This window comes from Pistacia vera, unplaced genomic scaffold, assembly GCF_008641045.1.
Source record: "Pistacia vera cultivar Batoury unplaced genomic scaffold, PisVer_v2 Contig701, whole genome shotgun sequence".
NCBI lineage: Eukaryota > Viridiplantae > Streptophyta > Magnoliopsida > Sapindales > Anacardiaceae > Pistacia > Pistacia vera.
Genome location: NW_022196559.1, coordinates 138,222 through 158,998, shown reverse-complemented (window position 1 = coordinate 158,998; position 20,777 = coordinate 138,222). Strand labels below are relative to the sequence as shown.

General features: G+C 37.0%; 1 protein-coding gene across 1 annotated transcript; it reads left to right on the top strand.

The window, feature by feature from the left end:
* The first annotated feature begins 8,522 nt into the window (after positions 1-8,522).
* On the top strand, positions 8,523-12,466 carry LOC116114176 (UPF0051 protein ABCI8, chloroplastic-like). Its single transcript, XM_031400333.1, has 2 exons — positions 8,523-9,958; positions 12,082-12,466. Exons 1-2 carry the CDS (start codon positions 8,576-8,578, stop codon positions 12,298-12,300), a joined length of 1,602 nt encoding a protein of 533 aa, XP_031256193.1. The 5' UTR covers positions 8,523-8,575; the 3' UTR covers positions 12,301-12,466.
* The last annotated feature ends 8,311 nt before the right edge of the window (positions 12,467-20,777 follow it).

The window sequence follows — 20,777 nt, the reverse complement described above, 5'->3', positions numbered from 1 at the left end:
GCTTTAAGTGGGAAGTTTGACATGTCGGAATGAGGGAATTGATCGCCCATGGGTGTTATGCATGAGCATCCATTTACAGTTGTGGAGGAAGAGGGCTTGAAACTATGATGAAGTAGGGATTCCTGGATGGACTTCGGTTTCCCGCCACACTTGTAAAAAGAGTGTATGAAGGTATATGAAAGTGAGAAGGCCAAATTGAAGACTTTGTTGAGACTGTGACAAAATCAGTTTGTACAGACTTATGGAATTCAGGGAATCAAAAGAGGAGTATATGGTGTTGACCGAGCATTGGATAGATAGTAGTTGGAGGCGTGAATAGCGTATCCTCAACTTTGTTCGTACCTCCTCCCCGGCACGGTATTGCGATTGCGGATGGCATTTTCAAGTGTAATGGGATGGGGAATTGAATAAGGTATATACTATTTCTGTGGATAATGGTTAAGTAATGATGTTGCGATTAAGGTTTTGAAGGAAAAATTTGAAGTTTCGGGGAAACCCTTGTGGAGGTAAACTGTTTCATGTGGATGTTGCGCACACATCTTGAACCTAATTGTTCAAGATGGACTTCATCAAATTAGGCACATATTGGACATCTATGAGTGTGTGATACAACAGTTCCGAAAGCGAATCAAGGTATTTCTGAGATTGTTCAACAACTTAAATTGCCGTATCGGAAACTTATTCTTATTGTAAAACAAGGTGGAATTCTACCTTAAATGTTGGCGACAGCAATAAGTTCAAAAAGGTTTTTCCAAGAGTGAAAGAGAGGGATATCAATATCATAATAATCCGAGTGACGAGGATTGGGAGAAAGTGGAGAAAGTTTGTGAAGTTTTGAAAGTATTTGTGGTTCAACAAACTCATTTCAGGAAGTGATTATCCGACGTCTATTTATTCTTGAGGAGGGTGTGTGCAGTGAAATGTAGTTGGATAGTAAAAGTGAATTGAAGATGATTTTATTGGAGTCATGGTTAGGAAAATGAAACTGAAGTTGATAAATATTGGGGGGAATGTAATATGTTGTGTCTGTGGCTGCTATATTGGACCTCGGTTGAAAATGAGGGTTATTCAGTGGGCATTCCCTAGATGTATTCTGAGGCAGAAGGAGGGCAAAATGGTGACGGTCGGGATACATGTATGAGTTATACAAGGGATACCTTCAAGCTAACCAAGGTATGACTATCGCCGTGTTTACATCACAAGGGGATGGACATGGAGCCATTGGTGAGGTAGCTGGGGTGAGGGAGCCGAGACCTGGGATGATTTTAGCACTTTTTGGAAGTGGTTGAAACTGTTGAGCCTAGTCAGTCTGAGTTGGATGTTATTTGGGAGAGGGATGCCATAAGTGTGTGGGGGATCATGACTCATTCGATGCCTTACAGTGGTGGAAGGCAAATTCAACCAAGTTTCCTATTTGTCAACGATGGCTCGAGAGATACTAGCCATCCCGATCACTAAGGTTGCTTCAGAGTCTGCATTCAGTGCTGGGAGCAGGGTTATTGATAGTTACCGAGCTTCTTTGTCACAGCTACTGTGGAGATGTTGTTATGTGGATGTGACTGGTGTCGCACATTTGAATGGAGTGAAAAAAGGGTGCAAAGTAAGTTCCATTGCTTACATGTTTTTTTTTAATTCTATATTTAAAATAACTTTATTCTAACCTATAAATATTTTTATTCTCTTTTCATTAGAAAGAGGAGGGTGAGGATCACTTGGAGATTCAGCTTCCTATTTATCAGGTGATGGAGTCAGCAGATTGGTTGATTCACTCGTAAGTTATTGGCTATGACAGTGGGATCGCAGGTCTATATTTATTACTTTTGTGTTGAGGTTTGCATTTCATCTTTACGGTTATATAAATGACAATTATACTAATATGTTTCACATTAATTTGTTTGTAGGAGGAGTGGGGCTACAATAGACATACAGCCAATTATCTTTTGCTATTAATATATTTTTTGATGGATGGGGATGTCACTTGATGTATAGTATGCTAATCCCCCATTTTGTTTTGTGAAAACTTTATTAAGTCAAGTGAACTAAACAAAAAATATTTAGTTCACTTAACTTAATTTGTGGTACATACAGTATGTTAAATGATAATTGTGAAAAGTGAAAATTTAGCATTTACAATTTAGTTTGACTGTTTGAAGATGTCGAAAAAAAATTAGCTTACTTTATGAAGCAGTATAGAATTAATTTGTGTGACATGAAATACAAGCAGCTCCTATGATCATTAATTCAGTAACAAATAATTATTAAAAATTGCAGTTATGGTTTCACATTATATAAATTAATTAAACACACACTTTAAAATAATGATATACCATTTTGGGAGATAAAATCCATATGGGATTGAACTGAAAAAATATTACGAGGCAGACTGTTGCCCGAAATTTTGAAAAAAAAAATGAATTAAAAAAATTTTTTATTTGGAGATGGCCGCGAGCCGGCTCGAATATGGAATATCAATGCCCGAGCCGAGCCGAGCGTATAATTCTGGCTCGGCTCGGCTCGGGCTCGGCTCGTTGATTACTTCTCTCACGAGCCGAGCCGTTAAGCCGAAAACTCGGCTCGGCTCGGCTCGATAACACCCTACTTCTTCCATTTCTTTTCAGTCTCCACCTTGAAGCCAACTCTCTTCCTTCCATTTCTTCTTTCTTCTTTTTCATTGCTGGACTTCTTTTAGGCAGTAAGCTATCCCATATTTCTTCTCAACTCTAAGAGAAAGTGTCTATCTGATGAAGCAAGTTCAAGTAGTGCTTGAACTTGGCTGTGATCACTATTGGTTCCATGTGCTGGATTCTCAGTAGGTACCTTCAGAAGATGATTTCTCTTTGCAATCAGGTCTTTGACGAAGTGATGTTTGACATCCACAGTTTTGTTCGTCGTGATACATGGGTTCTTACTCAGGTGGATGGCACTCTGACTGTCGGAGTAAACTGTCGCTGTGCCATTCAACAGATCTGCTTCTTCAGAATTCCTTGAACCATGTTGCTTCCTTGAATGCATCTGAAACTGCCAGTACTTACTCAGTAGTGGGAAAGTGCAACACAGTGGTTGCAACTGTGCTTTCTAGTCACAGTTGCCTCCCAGTGCAAAGTATAGCAGTTGTGGACTTCCTAACGTCGGTCACCTGCAAAATTACATCTACATACCCAACAGATCAAGTGTGCATATCTTTATAGAAATTAAACAATCTGAACAGTGCCATAATGTATCTCAACAACCATTTTAAAGCATTCCAATGTTCATTTCCAAGATTTGACATGAATCTGTCAGTAAAGATATTGCATATGCTAAATAGGTCTGGTGGATATCATGGAATACATTACAGAACCTATGGAATTAGAATAAGGGACATTCTCCCTTTTCAGCCTATCCGAATTTGTTTTTGGGGATTGTGACTTCCTAAGTATGAAATGGTTTGCTAAGGGCATTTTCACTGCTTTGGATTCAGCCATACCAAATTTTGAAACCAGTTTTTGTAAGTATGAGGATTGAGGAGTTAAAGGTATTTGCCATTCTATCTCTACAATCATCATTCTAGTTTTCTTTGTCTTCCCTAAGGCCTTCATGTCAATTCAGTATTTAATTTGGCCTTAAAGCATTAATTTGAGACATGGAATTACTAATTAGTAACATGTCATCTACATATAACAAAAGATAGATTGGCATGTTATCATAAGGCAAAATAGAAACAGTGTCATACAGCTTCTAGTGATCCATTTCCTATTATGAATGCATCAAACCTCTTATACCATTGCCTAAGGGACTGTTTAAGTCCATACAGAGATTTATTCAGTTAAGATATCAAATCAGGCAGTCTTTATCCTTAAAACCTAAAGGTTGATTCATGAATGTTTTTTCATCCAATTCACCATGCAAGAAAGCAGTTTTAACATCCAATTGTTCTATCTCTAAGTCATATTGAACAACAATTGCTAGCATGATTCTAATAGTTTTAAATTTAACTACTGGAGAAAATATTTCAGTGAAATCAATACTTGCCCTCTGAGTGTAGCCCTTAGCCACTAACCTTGCTTTGAATCTTGGTGGATCAGATTCATTTATCCCTTTTTTCAGTTTGTACAGCCATCTGCATTCCACCAACTTCTGATTCTTTGGCTTTGGAATTAGTGTCCAGGTGTTGTTTGAGTGTAGTGACTCCATCTCCTCTTCCATAGCAGCCACCCATTCTTTTCTGTCCCTTGATCTCATTGCCTCATCATAAGTGTTAGGTTCTATTCGCTGTACCTCTGAACCAGCCAGGAGTGCTGTATAAATCAGGTCAGCATAGCTGTACCTTGTAGGAGGTCTGATCTCCCTCCTGACTCTGTCTCTGGCTAACTGATATTGGGCCAGATCACCATGTTGATCCACTTCAGCATTGTCAGGAGGGTTATCTTCATCCTCCTCCTCTTGAGTTTGCTGTGGTTGGTCTTCAAGTGGATCAGTCTCATCTGTTTGGATGTAATGGTTAGGATTTTTCGCAGGCTCCACCTCAAACTGAGTTGTCCTAGTTTGTCCAGAAGTTTCAGAATCTCCTTGTGAGCTACCTGCACTGTTAGTACCAGATTTACAAGGAAAAATAATTTCATTGAAAATCATATACCGACTAACAATTACCCTAACCCCTGGGGCAGCCCTTTCCCACAACCTATAACCCTTAGTTTCCTCTTGATATCTTAGAAAAACACACTTAAGAGATCTTGGCTCTAACTTTCCATCTCAGGTATGTGCATATGCAGCACATCCAAAGACTCTTAGGTGTTCAAGAGATGGTTTCCTCCCAGACCACCTCTCTTTAGGGCACTTAAAGTCTATAGAGCTAGAAGGACTTATATTTATTAGATAGACTGCTGTACATAGTGCTTCCACCCAAAAGGTTTTTGGTAGACCAACCGTGAATAAGAGGCATCTAACCCTCTCTAGTAGGGTTCTATTCATTCTCTCAGCGACCCCATTCTGCTGAGGGGTCCCCCTAACTGTCCTATACCTCAAAATTCTCTCTTCTACACAGTAAGAGTCAAACTCCAGGTTGCAAAATTCTAAACCCTTGTCTGTCCTAAGGGTTTTTACCTTCCTATTAACCTGGTTTTCAACCAGATTTTTCCAGCCTTTAAACTTAGTTAAGGCTTCATCCTTGGAACTTAAGAGGTACACCCATACCTTCCTGCTATAATCATCCACTATGGAGAGGAAATAAGAATTCCCTTCATGTGTCCTAACCCTTTTAGGACCCCAAAGGTCTACATGCACATAATCCAACCCTTTTTCAGCCAGATGAGTTCCCTTTTAGAAACTCATTCTGTGCTGTTTACTCAACACATAAACCTCACAAAAAGTTAATTCAGATATGGATTCCTTACCAAATAGCCTTGCTGTCTTAACACTATCATACCTTTTTGGCCTATGTGGCCAAGTCTCAAATGCCATTTCTCTGCAGCAGTCAGTTTAGTAGATAATAAAGCAGAATTAACAATGAATGCACAATGTTGACCATACAGAATGTACAGCCCATTTCATTTGACCCCTTCAAGCAAAATTTCATTATTCTTATACACAACTATGGATCCTTTTTCTACCTTATAACTACATCCAGCTTCATCCAATGTTTCTAAGGAAATCAGGTTTTGTTTAAGTTCAAGTATATACCTTACTCTGGTTAACATTATGACTTTACCACTATTTAACCAAATGGTTATGTTTCCTATACCTTGAACCTTACAAGAGTGGTTATTACCCATGAAAGCGGTTTCTAACTCTCCTTTCCTAAGGTTCTGGAACCAGTGGATGTTTGGGCTCATATGAAATGTGCATCCTGAATCTAGGACCCATTCCTTACTGCTAGCATGGTTTGAGACAGTGAGGGCTTCTGAAATTTCCATGTCAATGCTAGTGCTAGCTAAATTACTCTCTGTATTGTGTTGTTTTTGTTTCTTTATCCAATCATAGCAGTTCTTCTTAAGGTGGCCTGGTTTATTACAGTGAAAGCACTTCCTAGTTTCTCCCTTAGACTTGTTATTCTTCCCTTTTTTCTTAGTCTTAGAGTTCATGTGTTGTTGGAAATTCTTGTTACTATCATTTCCTAGTTGTACAGGATCTGTCCTACTTTTGACAAACAAGTTATTCCCATTCCTTTTTCTGGATTTTCAACTCCAATTCCCTAGATTTTAGGCCGGCTATAATCAGGTCAACACTGGGAACTGTCCCATTGTATTGTAAGACATTCTTTACCACTAAATACTCATCAGGCAATGAATTTAACAGTATCATCGCTAAACTAGAATCACCGAACTCATGTTCTGTTCCTTTCAACACTAATGTCATCTTAAGAAACTCATCAAGGTTTTCTTCTACAGACTTAGAAACATCCATTTTATAAGAGAATAACGCTCCTTTAAGGAATGCTAAGTTAGGTGCAGATTGTAAGGAATGGAGGGATTCGAGTTTACCCTAGAGTGTGAGCGGTGTTTCCATGCCATCTACCTTCCGCAGGACTGCGTTGGACAGGTTCATTATGATTAGATTATCGACATCCTCGTCAACTTCAGCCTTCTTCTTGAGTTTCTCTTCTGACCACTTGGTGGTGTCTTTCTCTAGAGCAAGCCCGACCTTATTGTGTGAAAGAAGGGCCTTCATCTTCTTTTTCCAAGTGTTGAAATCGATCTTCCCATCATATTGGGAGATCTCCATACGGGTAGCACTCATGGTACTGTAACAGTGACAATAACCAAGATTTCTCTCCCTGACTCGTGTTTGTGACTCAGACTAACCAATTCGACCAGATTCAGGATGATTTGAAGCCCTAAAGCTCTAGAAGCCTTTAATTCGAAAAACCCCCAAATCCTAACAAAACGCTAATTTCAATTTTGCACGAATTTCGTCGATCCCTTGTGTTTGTGACCTAATCTCACGAATTAATCCCAAGACTCAGCAAGATTCGAAGTCCTAATGATCTAGGAACCTTTAAATCGAAAAACCCCCAAAGTCTGACAAACCCTAATTTTTGAATTCGTCAAGAATTAATCGATTTCTAGACCTAGATACACCTTAGAACTCTGGCTCTGATACCACTGTTAAAACCCAAGCCTAATTAATCAATTCGCAACACAAACCAAACCACAATCAAGATTCAAGACTAAATCACACACACACAATCAAGACAAGATTTACTGTGATTCGTCTATCCAATATTGGATAGACTACGTCCACGTTGAGCTCCGAAATACAGATACTCACAGCACTAAAAGATTATCCAACAAGAAGAACACACCTACAATCTGCCATAACAGAGAAACAATATAACCCAGGCTTAATCCCTCAATCACTCTCTATCACCTGCAGAAAATAGAGAACTATCATAGCCTCAAGAAGGAAACTCAACACTCTCACAAATCTGCCCAGTTTTTTTAGCGAGAAACAACCCCAGAAAAAGCCCCAAAATAACTGCTCATACAGCTCAAAACTCACGCAGAAAGAAGAAGGAAAAATACGCTAACTGTACAATGTTTTCTGCCCTCTTTTATATCAAAGAATCTGAGCAAATATGGACCATTGGATCTGCCTTGATCTGACGACCAGGATTCCTTCATACAACTTAAATGAAATGACATCGTTCTTGGCTTCACAATACTTTCAAGTCATGACCTAGAGTTTTGCTGGATCCACTTCAACACCATCAGCCAAGACAATATGTCCTAGGTACTCTAGTCGGTGTACTCCAAAAACAATTTTTTCCATTTTGGCAAAAAGGTGATTGTCACGTAAACAAGTTAGTGTAGGTTAACAGATCTCTTATAAGTGTTCAAATTAGTTTATAAACATTCTGAGTCAATCACAGTCAAATAGGTTCTATATTATTCTCTCGTTACGCTGCATGCTTAAATATTGAGAGTGAGAACTTTAGAGTGAATTATCTTTTCAGGGTACTTGCATGTCACCATCAGCCTCACGACAGTGTCAAAGATCCTCTATTTCATAATTCTTCAACTATAACAACAAAAGTTAACGAATATGGGTTAGGATCTATTTTCAGAATTTGTAGGTAGCTTATTGGTGATTTGATAAACACACGGGGTTTACTCAAACTTTCCTCTCTATATATAAATAAATATTTTGAAGAGTAATTAATTAGAAAAATGAAAAAAAAAAAAAAAAACGATATATTGCCATTAACGTTCGCTAAAGACAAAGCTGGTCGATAATAGTCTATTTGTATTTTATAAGAAAATAACAAAATTTTTAAATCCTGATGAAGAAATGAATTTAAATTGAAATAAATTAGATGCTATTACTCTTTGAATGAATAGGTTTTGTCTCTATCATAAACTTGTTCAGCAGGTTACATGCTATCGTAGTATTGTTGATTTAAATTCTATAGCTGAATATCAACCTTTGGATTTTCTCAAACAAATCTAATGGCTGAATTTTCGCCAGCGTATGATACGCGCGCCCGACCGCCACACAATCGTCAATTTATAAGCAAGAAATAATTGTGAAGGAAATTGAAACTAAAAACGCATTATATTCTGTTTTAAAATATACCAATTTCACTTTCTCTCACTGCAAAATGACTTCTCTTCTCGCCAACGGTATCTCCACCATCGATTCACCAAAACTCTCCAAAGCCTTTCATCCAAAATCCAAGCCCAATTTCAGTTCTTCAAGGCTCTTAAAGATCCGAGCTGATGTCGCCTACGGCGAAGGTAAGGTTTCAACTTCAAGTTCCGATGATAAAATTCAAGAAATTCTTCGTAATCGTGAATACGATAAGAAATTTGGTTTTACTGTGGATATTGACTCCTTCGCTATCCCTAAAGGCCTTTCCAAAGAAACTATTCGCTTAATTTCTTCTTTAAAAGAAGAACCTGATTGGATGCTTGAGTTTAGATTGAATGCTTTTGATAAATTCTTAAAAATGAAAGAACCTAATTGGTCTGACAATCGTTACCCACCTATTAATTTTCAAGATATTTGTTATTATTCTGCGCCCAAGAAGAAGCCCACCTTAAATAGCCTTGATGAGGCCGACCCTGAACTCCTTATGTACTTTGATAAACTGGGTGTTCCATTAAATGAGCGTAATCGGTTAGCTAATGTGGCGGTTGATGCTGTTCTTGATAGTGTTTCTATTGCCACCACACATAGGAAGACTCTAGAGAAGTCTGGTGTTATTTTCTGCTCCATTTCTGAAGCAATTAAGGAGTACCCAGATTTCGTTAGAAAGTATTTGGGAAGAGTTGTGCCTAGTGAGGATAATTACTATGCTGCTTTAAATTCTGCGGTGTTTAGTGATGGATCGTTTTGTTATATACCCAAGGATACCAAGTGTCCGATGCAGATTTCCACTTATTTTAGAATTAATGCCTTGGAAACGGGGCAATTCGAGAGGACTTTGATAGTTGCTGATGACAGGAGTTTTGTGGAGTATTTGGAAGGCTGTACCGCTCCTTCATATGATAGGAATCAGCTTCATGCTGCTGTGGTTGAGTTATATTGTGCTGAGGGTGCGGAGATTAAGTACTCTACTGTTCAGAATTGGTATGCTGGGGATGAGGAAGGCAACGGTGGGATTTATAATTTTGTTACGAAGAGAGGACTTTGTGCTGGGGCTCACTCTAAGATATCGTGGACTCAGGTGGAGACAGGATCGGCAATTACATGGAAGTACCCGAGTGTTGTTTTGGAAGGTGATGATACAGTGGGGGAGTTCTACTCTGTTGCATTGACGAACAATTATCAACAGGCTGATACAGGGACTAAGATGATACACAAAGGGAAGAATACAAAAAGTCGTATAATCTCAAAAGGTATTTCAGCTGGGAAATCAAGAAATTGTTATCGGGGGCTTGTGCAGGTTCAGTCAAAGGCAGAGAATGCTCGAAACTCCTCACAGTGTGATTCAATGCTTATTGGTGACAATGCAGCTGCCAATACCTATCCTTACATCCAGGTATTTTTCTTTGTTTTATTCGTGATTCTTCTCATATGACTCTTCTCATATTGCATTTCATTGACTACTTGTCCATTTTAGATATTTTCTTTGATGGTATTAATTAGTTCTATTCTTATATTCATCTCTGTATTTTCATGACTTCATCTTTTTGTTCAATATAATGTACCACTGTAGTCTATGCAAAATGCTATGTACTAATGGCTTAGAGGCATAATGGCAGAGCCTCCTGGAAAACTGTAAACAGGTGAGTCATGAATTTTTTTCCTGGTCTAGGGACAGAGAGGTGCAGGATTTTCCCCAATTCTTCAACTCTTTCCATAGTCAGATGGAAATCATGTATATTTCCATGTTTGCTTCTGGTAAAGTGCTGTCGAGTAGGGAAGACAGTCTATTTATGAATTCTTCAAACATTTCTTTTCTGTAAAATGTCAGTTATATAAACCTTTCGATAAGCCACATACTAGGATAGAATTTGAACTTTGACAGGAATCTTTGCCTGCCAAATTATCCCTACTGGTGTAAATTGGTCTGAAGTTTCTTCATCAATAAACTTAACTTATTGAAGATAAAACAGGCTGAAGGTTCAAGCTTCCAAATCCTTTGATCATCCTTCACAGAGTCCAAATAACCTTCTCAACTAAGGAAAGAATAGAAAATAATGTTTTAACTTCCTCATCTGCCTTACTTCTAACAAAATCAAAATTCCATCTCAAAGAATCATTAGGACAAACCAACCTACTCACAATTGATACTTTGTGCACTACGGATAAATGATCAAAGTATTCGGAATAATAAGCAAAAGAGGTCTCTCCATGCCTGATAAATTTGAGGAATTGCCTTCCCGTGACTTAAATAACTCCTATGTACAATACTAGAATCCCATCCATTATCATTGAGCTCATGTTTGCTTCTAGCCACTTCATACGAATGGAAATTACTCAGTAGGGCAAATCGTTGAAGCCATATTCCGAACAAAAGCTATATTTCCTTTCACCAAGTTGTCAATCACTAATCCATCTTTATTTCTTGACCGAGAACTATGCTTCCAGTTGCCAAGGTGCAACTTCCTCTCCCCCTCCATCTTGTCCCGTAAAAAAATCTGTCATTAATTTTTCAATTTTACAAGCCACTTTCTCGGAATTGTGAACAAAGATAAATAAAAGATTGGAAGATTAGATGAAACTGAAAAAAATGAATTTTTTCCCCTTTAGACAAAAGAAGCCTTCTTCTACTCCTGAAGTCTTCTCCACCTTTCCAACAGTTGATTCCAAAACGTCAAGAGTCTTGGAATATCATTGAAAGGTAAAAGCAAGTATTTACGAGGCTAGTTCCCTGCTGAATACCTAATTCTGTCAGCCACTTTCCTTAACCTTCATTTCTGGATAATTAAAACCTGGCACAACACCTTTAGCCAAATGAATCTTCAGTCCTGATAAAGCGTAGAATAACTCCACCATAAAAGTTAAAAAAGTGATTTTTTCCTCCTCACATCTTGAGAAAAGACAAGGTATTGTTGCCAAATTGTAAATGAGCACCGACACTAAAAACTCTACTCACCTCTAATCCCTCGAAAAAACCTACATCTACTGCCTTCTCCGCTAACCTACTCAGCCCATCAGTGGCCATAGTAAACAAAAGTGGTGATAAAGGATCCCCTTGTTGCGGCCCTCTTGTAGATTCAAAATGTCCTCTTGTTATCCATCTTATTATTTACTATTATAATTTTGTGTGTGAATTCACGTCAACTTTCCTTTTCTCTTATGAAAGTCTAATGTCTGAGCTAGTGGAGTTAATAAGTAAAAGCTGTTATATGGAAAAAAATATTCATTCACATGCTGGATGGTGAAACCTCTTGCTTTTAGTTTTGAAGCAGTTCATTGCTATCTCCACTTTTCTTCCATCTTCCATCTGCATTTGAGCTGCTATTTTTGAGAATTTACTACAAGCCAAGTTCAGCCCTGTTGGTGAAATGCTTTGAACAACTATTCTTGAGTTGTGAGAAGTCCTCTTTGTAGCATATATTCCTAAAAAGTAGACATTCTGGTAGTATTCTTATGGTTTATTTGTTTGTGATTGCTATGTGAAGAAAATAGTGGTTCTTAATCTATTTTCATGAACAGGTGAAGAATCCTACTGCTCTTGTTGAACATGAAGCCAGCACCTCCAAAATCGGTGAAGATCAGCTGTTCTACTTTCAGCAGAGGGGAATTGACTATGAGAAAGCCATGGCTGCTATGATTTCCGGATTTTGCCGTGATGTCTTTAATGAACTTCCTGATGAATTTGGTGCTGAGGTGAACCAGCTCATGAGTTTGAAACTTGAGGGATCTGTGGGCTAGGATGCAATTGCAGTTTAGTCTACAAACGCAGTTTTTAATATAGTTAGTTAATTTGAAATTATAAGGTTGTAAGGTATGAGTAAATGTATGCTGTTTTTGTTACTGAAATAACTTACCCATCAAAATAATAATAATAATAATAATAGCCATATATTTTCTGTGAACATATGATTCTACAATCTGCGTGGTAGCTAACCTGAAGGGACATAGATATTAATCAGGAGGAGATATTTTTGCATACTTTGTAAAAGGTAATACGTTCTTGGAGGACAATATTAAGGTAAGGTGGTTGAGGAATGCAATGAAACTTTCTGAGAAATTTGGTGAGATACGATAATACCGTGCAGAGCTCAAATGGTTACTATGCAGATTTGATGCGGATTTTTTTAGCATTTTTGCTGACTTGCGTGCTGGAAAGGTTGGGGATTGAGGTCCTGTTCGGAATTATTGTAGGTTTTATGTTAATCATTCGTCCCTTAGTTTGTTAAGCGTTTTCACCGCATTCACAGAATTAATGAGGTTTGTGTCGCCTATATGCGTGAGCAGTTTTAAAAAACCAGCCATAAAAAACCAATATTTTGAATAATTATGATTATGTTATACTATTTGGATTAAAAAATATAATATTTGTTTGTTTATATTGGGATCATTATTATGAAAATTAATTCAGATCAGATAACATTTTTTTGTCTAAAAAAGAACCCCGGGGGGGGGGGTGGGTCGGTCTAAGGAACATTTTTTTTTTCTTTCTCTCATTCTCTCATTCCAATTTGAAAATTAATCCACCTAAGATCACAATCACTTGCTAGCAACCACCGTCAGCCAATGTGGCTGGAACAGTGCACGACTGGTCGGATTTGGCCAAAAAATGGCGAGATCTATCTAGCTATCTGGCCGTCGTTGAAGACCACATCTTTGGCCTTAAATCTGGTCAGAAACGACTATATCGACGCACGACTAGTCAGATTTATTGATTATTGATGATCGGCTGTCCTCTTGGGTGATTGGGGTGTTTTTATTAATTTTTAAACTTTTATTGTCGGGGTGTTTAGCTAAATTAACAAATATAGAGGTTCAAAAATAATAATAAATATTTTCAGAAAATGTACCAAACAACTATTCCAACATTTTATCAAACTCTGATATAATTTTCAGATATTTACCAAACACATTTTTAGAATATAATCCTATTTGATTTAATCCAATTCATCTCAACTTAAAATGTTTTTTTCATAATAACAATTTTCAAATAATCTACCAAACAAACCCATAAACTTTGTGGCCGCTTAAAAAATGTGACACGATTAAGTCAAATTTGCTAATAATTAGGCTTGGTAAAATTAGACACGAGCTGGTAATACAACACAAACCTAGTTGTTAAAAGTAGATTTAGGTTTTGTTTTATTTGTTTTAGTGGTGGACTACTTCACCAAATGAGTGGAAGCAAAGGCTTTGGTCAAAATTACAGAGCAAAAGATAGCAAACTTCCTTTGGAGATATGTTATATGCCACTTTAGCTTCCCTTGCATCATAGTCACAGACAATGAGAAGTAATTCAACAATGAGAAATTCTCCAATTTCTGCAAAGAACTTGGCATAGACCGCAAATTCTCCTCTCCAACGCATCCTAAAGTAGACAGACAAGTAGAGGTAGCCAACAAAGCCATAAAGTATATAATTAAGCCAAAGTCAGATAGCAGAAATGCTGTGTGGGTTGATGAGTTACCACAAGTATAGGGTTTTTCATTGAATAATGCGGAATAATATTTAAAATTTTTATTCAGTTAAACCCAATCCAAGATCAAGATTGATATAATACAACCCATTAAAACAAATACAAGGTTAAATTCTATACCTTCATTGGCGACTCCCTTAATCAGATTAGGGTTTGAACTTTGCAAGATGATTCAAGAGTAGAATCAAGCAAATCAGTATCCACACAAAAGCAGGACGGGATCACAAACAAACCAACTACTAGATTGAATCGTTTGCCCTAAGAGAGATCAAATTTAAAGAGAAAGAATTCTCTTTCTCTAAAGGAGTTGAGCAGCTAGGGTTTTTTGGTGGAGAAAAAATAACAATGTTTTAAAAACCAACCCAGGGTAAAACCAGACAAAGTGGTCAGGTCTTGGTTTGACCGGTTGAACTTGTTCAACCGGTTGGTTCAATTGGTGATGTCATCATGCTGACATCCTAAAAAAATTTCTAGATTACAAATGATTAGATGAATGTTGTAAAAGCACAAGCACACGATAGAAAATTCACAAAGAAAAAAAAAACCTGAATTAATGGGGCTTTCTCTACACACTTCCACAAGGACCACAACACCCCAAATAAAAAAGAAACAAAAAGAGAGAGAGAGACCAAAGAGACGACAAGACTCTCTCACAGTAACATGACTTCCACCTCCCTCCACTTTGCATCTACAACCCCGCCTCTCTCTTCATCACCCAAGTAAGTCTTTTCTTCTTCTTTTTCATGTTTTCTTATCTGGGTATTTGCTCCTTTTCTTTTTCTTGTTCTTGTTCTTATTCTTGTGTTTTTATTTTGATGTGTGTTGTTTGTTTGACTTGGAACAGTCATCTTCTATGGGAGCGAGAATCACTCTTGGAAGTTACTTCCAGTACCCTCCTTTTGGACTCCATGCTTGCCCTCATAATTAATCAATTGAAAAAAGATGAAATGACAGTTGTTACCTCCGGTGGTGACTAGAACTGCTTTCGAAGATGAAATGATGATAATGAAGATAAAACAAAGCTGCTGCTGAAGTGGAAATGAAAAAGTTAAGAGATGAAATGTAAAAAACGACAAAGAAATGAAGAAATAGACAAATGGAAGAGTGCAAATATGGGTTAGGGCTTGAAAGAATGAAAATTTGGGGAAAACCATTAAAAAAAATCACATTTTAGGAGGGGGTAAGATTTGACCCAGTTTTTTTTTTCCCAAAACCGGTTGGACCAATGGGTTGCTATAGTAACCCCGGTCCAACCGTGGGTCATACTGAGTGAATTCAACTTTTTGGGTTTTATGCCAGCTCGGCCCAACTTAGTGACCGAGTCCAAGTCGAACTGATTCAACCGATCGGGCTTTAAAACCTTGGAAAATAATGAATCAACTTTTACGTTTCTCCCATTCCTTTCTTTATATAGTGAGGGGTAAAATATCCCTCATTAGGAATAGGAATATCTCTATTCCTATTTTTGAATAGTATCCCAATTAATATAAGCTAAATAAATTTATTCATATATTTAATTTATGAGATTTAAAATACATTTAAATAAATTAAATATATTCCATATTAATATTAATGTTTTATATTAATATTAATATAATTAAAATTTTGCTAAATTAACTTCAATATAAATATTGAACGTTGGCAATGACCTCAGCGAATTTAATTGCATAGCAAAATTACAAAAATGCCCTTTTCGTCCAAAAGACGAAATTACCCTTCATTTCATTTTTCTTCTTAACCTGCTTTTTAACGTATGTGACCCGTAGGCTTTTTATTTTGTTGGTAGTGACTGGATCCATAATCAAGCATCAACTAATTAGTGTTCCGTACACCAATAAAGATTGGCCTCTAGCAAGGCATCATGATTATCCAACAAATAAAGATTCAGAGGAGTTGTTACCTTTCAATGGTATGGTTACTGTGCAATTCGAATCATTTCATCATCATTTATCTCATCAAGGTTTGAAGTACAGAAGTAGTGTCAACTTCAATCAATTTGCCTTGATATGTTTATATTGGGTTATCGAATTAATGACTATGTAAAATTGGATTCAAGCACCGACTCGATTCCACTGTAGCCATAGATTTTGCAATCATAGTTACTAACGGAATATCTCAACGATACAATTTATCCTATAACCAAGAGTGATGAATCATTTGTTGATCTACCATAGCCATAGTGTACTACTCGATGCAACCAATGACTACTGTACTGATAACCTTGAATAGGACTACGATAGGCAAGTATCAAATTACATCAATAATTACACACTATGCTCTGGTGATCTCAAGCCCAAGAATCACATGCACCACCATTCGTTAGCAGATATATTCCACAAACATTGGGTTTACCATCTTGTATGGAATCCTCTAATGGGCCAGTCTAGTGAACTTGTCATAAACAAGCACTCACGCGTTGCACCAGGTTGTCACCTAACAACCTTGACATGTAAGAATTGTCACTACCTTTTGGTAGGGTCGTTCAACACTATGATGGTCTTACCGTATAATATGTGCCATTGGTTGGATTAAACTGGGGCTACAGAAAATTCTGGAATGGCCACCATATGCGATCATAGGGTTCTCACAATTAAGATTTAGAACACTTAATTCCCTCGTCACGGTTCAACCTTTCTAAGGACATATATCAATTTATATATGAATATATAAATGAATGCTATGATATAGAATTTACGCCTTTTATTGATAGTCAATATAATATTACAAGAGTCTAATACTATTGGCTTTAGTGCACCTATCTTCACAATCTCCCACTTGCACTATAGCCACACATTCATATATTTAATACCAAATAATGTTAAGTGCCTATCATGCTTCTACTACGATAGAGCTTTCGTCAATGGGTCTACTATATTTTCATTGTAGGTACTCTGTAAATTTGCACATCACCTCTTCGAACAATCTCATTGATCAGATGGTATTGTCTAAGTATATGTTTGGATCGCTAGTGAGATTGTGGTTCCTTAGCCTGAGCAATGACACCATTGTTTTCATAGTAAAGCTCGACTGGATCAACAATGCTAGGAACCACATCAAGTTTAGAAATGAACTTCTTGATCCAAATTGCCTCTTTGGATGCATCAGATAATGCTACGTGATGTGCAAATTTAATACTCGCAGGCGCACGAATCACTAATAGCTAGCGATAAGTTTACTCCCAAGGTCAATCTCTCGCAGAATTGCAGTGGTCTAAATTCTTAATTTATTTTATTTAACAACTAAACTAAACAATTAATAAAATCCTAAACACTCTAACCAAAAGTTGGATGAAATTAATCTAAAATAAAACTGTAAATTAATAAAAACTAATGAACACAATCTGTTGAATGTTAATTAAACCAATGAGAGTGATAGTGGAAATTTAGCTAACTTCTCAATCATTTATTGGGATATTTGGCAAATAAAACAATTAAACCCTAAATTCAGATTGTTGATTTTTCCTCTAAACCATAGAGAATTCCAATGATCATGCTCATTCTCTGTTTATAATTAACTAATTAACTTCTATGATCAAGTTGTTAACTAATTAATCATAATCTGCACTAGGAAATCAACAACCATCCAAATAATTTGAACTCTTGTTTAATAAAGCCTAATTAAGGCAAGATGATCACTAGAACCCTAATTCTCAATTTTAATTATAAAAAGTAGTTGGCCAGGCAACAAATTATAATTAATATCATGAAGAACAATTAAACAATAAACAATCTAAAATCTTCATAAAACAAATCACCAAATACCCAATACAATCACGATAGTTAAACTAAACTCCCACAATATATTTAATTGTTCATAATCAAACTCAAACCAATGAACTCAATGAATGAAAAGCTAATCATATTGCAAAATAAGATGTAACTAAAAAGAAATCACCTAGGAATTAAAGTAGATTGATCATTTTCCTTCTCTCCCTTGTTGAAATCTCACAAATTCTCTCAATAAAGCAACACTCTCAAAAGCATAAAACTCTCAAATTAGGTCAAAGAGAATTCTCTCTAAATAAATTACATGTCCTATTTATAGCTTTTCTTTGCTAAGGTTTTTTTGAGGAAAGTACAAATTCAAGTCAGAGTTAGAAAAGTTGAGAATTTTATTTTCTCTGCAATCCATGCCGCAGCGCCACATCTTCCCGCAAACCTTAAACTCTTATGTACCACGATGCCTAATTCTTCACTCCGCGGCATCAACTATCTGCCCAAACAACTTTTTCACGTCGCGGCGTAGAAAAACCATGCCGCAGCGCCATCTAGTTACTTTGCATTTTTCTTCCTCTTTTCAACTCTGATTCTCAACCCATTTTGCACGATTTCTTGCAAATACATTCCGAAAGCCCATGTACATTCAAAATAGTAAAAACTACCTCAAAGTAACATATTCTTAAGGTAAAAGACACAAATAACAACAAAAAACGTAACAAAATACTAGGACAAATATTGGTGTATCACTATGTACTCAGCTTTCGTTGTAGAATATGCCATAGTGCTTTGTTTTGAATTGTTCCAACTCATTACAACCCCATTTAGATAGAACACATATCCTGAATGCAATTGAAAATCATCCTTGTCAGTTTGGCAACTAGCATCACTGTATCCTCGTAAAATGTGCTCATCTTCCTCTCCATAAACCAAGAATGTATCCTTAGTCCTCTTTAGGTACTTAAGGATATTCTTGAGAGTTGTCCAGTGCTGTTCACCTGGATCTGATTGATATCTACTACAAATGCTCAAGGCACATGAGACATCAATCCAAGTACATAACATGGCATACATGATAGATACTATTGCCGAGGCATATGAAATCTTACTCATCCTATCTCTCTCTTCTTGTGTCCTAAGACACATATTCCTTAAGAAATGTACGCCATATGACATCGGAAGAAATCCCTTATTGGATTCTTCCATACAAATTCTTTTCAATACTTTGTCTATATACGCACTCTAACTTAGGCCAAGCAACCTACGAGATCTATCACGATAGATCTTCACACCAAGGATATAGGCTGCTTCTCCTAAGTCCTTCATGGAGAAGCACTTGTATAACCAAGTCTTTACCATATGCAAGTTAAGTATGTCATTCCCAATGATTAGTATGTCATAGACATATAATACTAGGAATGCTACTGTGCTCCCTCTGAATTTCTTATATACAAAAGGCTCGTCTTCGTTCTTGATAAATCCTAATTCCTTTACAACTTCATCAAAATGAATATTTCTGCTCTTTGATGCTTGTTTGAGTCCATAAATGGATCTCTTCAACTTGTATACCTTTTTTGCTCGTCCATCAAGAGTAAAACCATCAAGTTGCGTCATATAGACATTCTCTTCAAGGTGTCCATTACATAAATCAATTTTGACATGCATCTACCAAATTTCATAATTATGGTATACAACAATCGCTAGCATAATCCAGATGGACTTTAAAATCGCAATTGGAGAAAAAGTTTCATCATAGTCAATGCCATGTTTTTGTTTAAAACCTTTAGCAACCAGTCGTGCTTTATAGGTTTGCACGTTACCATCCATGTCAATCTTCTTCTTAAAGACCCATTTGCACCCTATGAGTTTCACCCCTTCGGGTGGATCCACTAGAGCCTATACTTGGTCCTGTTACATGGAGTCCATCTCAAATTTCATGGCATCCAATCATTTTGCATAATCTAGATTCGACACAGAATCATCATAGGTTATGGGTTCATTATCTTGATAGACTAGTACGTCACCATGCTAAGTCACAAGAAAGCCATATCTCTTAGGCTCGCGATGTACTCTGCCAAACCTACGCAGCTTTTCTGTTATCTGAAGTGGTTCACTTTGTTCCACTATCTGTGGAGTGACCTCCTCATAATGTTCAACCATTTCATTTGGCACATCATCTTGTCTATCGTCTAATGCATCTTGTGAACTTAAAACTTCAATGAGTTCTATCTTTCTCCCACTATCTCCTTTTAGAAGGAATTCCTTCTCTAAAAAGACCCTAGTTCGAGCAACAAAAACTTTGTGCTCAATTAGATGGTAGAAATATTATCATCTAGTTTCCTTAGGATACACCACAAAATTACATTTTTCAGATTTTGAGGCAAGTTTGAAGTCAATTTCTTGACATAACCGTCACAACCCCAAACTCTTAGAGGAGACAAAATGGGGTTTCATCAATTCCATAGTTCATCTAGAATCTTATCAACGGACTCAAACAATACACGATTCAATGTATAAGTCACAGCTTCCAGGGCATAGTCCCAGAATGATGTGGGTAGATCTGTAAAACTCATCATAGACCGAACCATATCCAACAAGGTATGGTTCCTCCTTTCAGACACTTCATTGTGTTAAGGTGTATAAGGAGGTGTGAGTTGAGATACAATCCGACAATCCTTTAGGTATGCATCAAACTCTGAGCTCAAGTATTCTCCTCCCTTATCGGATCGAAGAACCTTGATATTCTTGCCTAGTTAATTCTGTACTTCATTCCTGAATTCCTTGAACTTGTCAAAGATTCAAATTTATGTCTCATTAAATAGACATAACCAAATCTACTAAAGTCATCAGTAAAAGTGATGAAGTAAGGATATCCACCTCTGGTCTGTACTGTTAAAGGTCCACATACATCACTATGGATGATGCCTAACAATTCTATTGTTCTTTCACTATGCCCAGTGAAAGGTAATTTGGTCATTTTGCCTACTAGGCATGACTTGCATACTTCATAAGACTGGAAGTCAAAT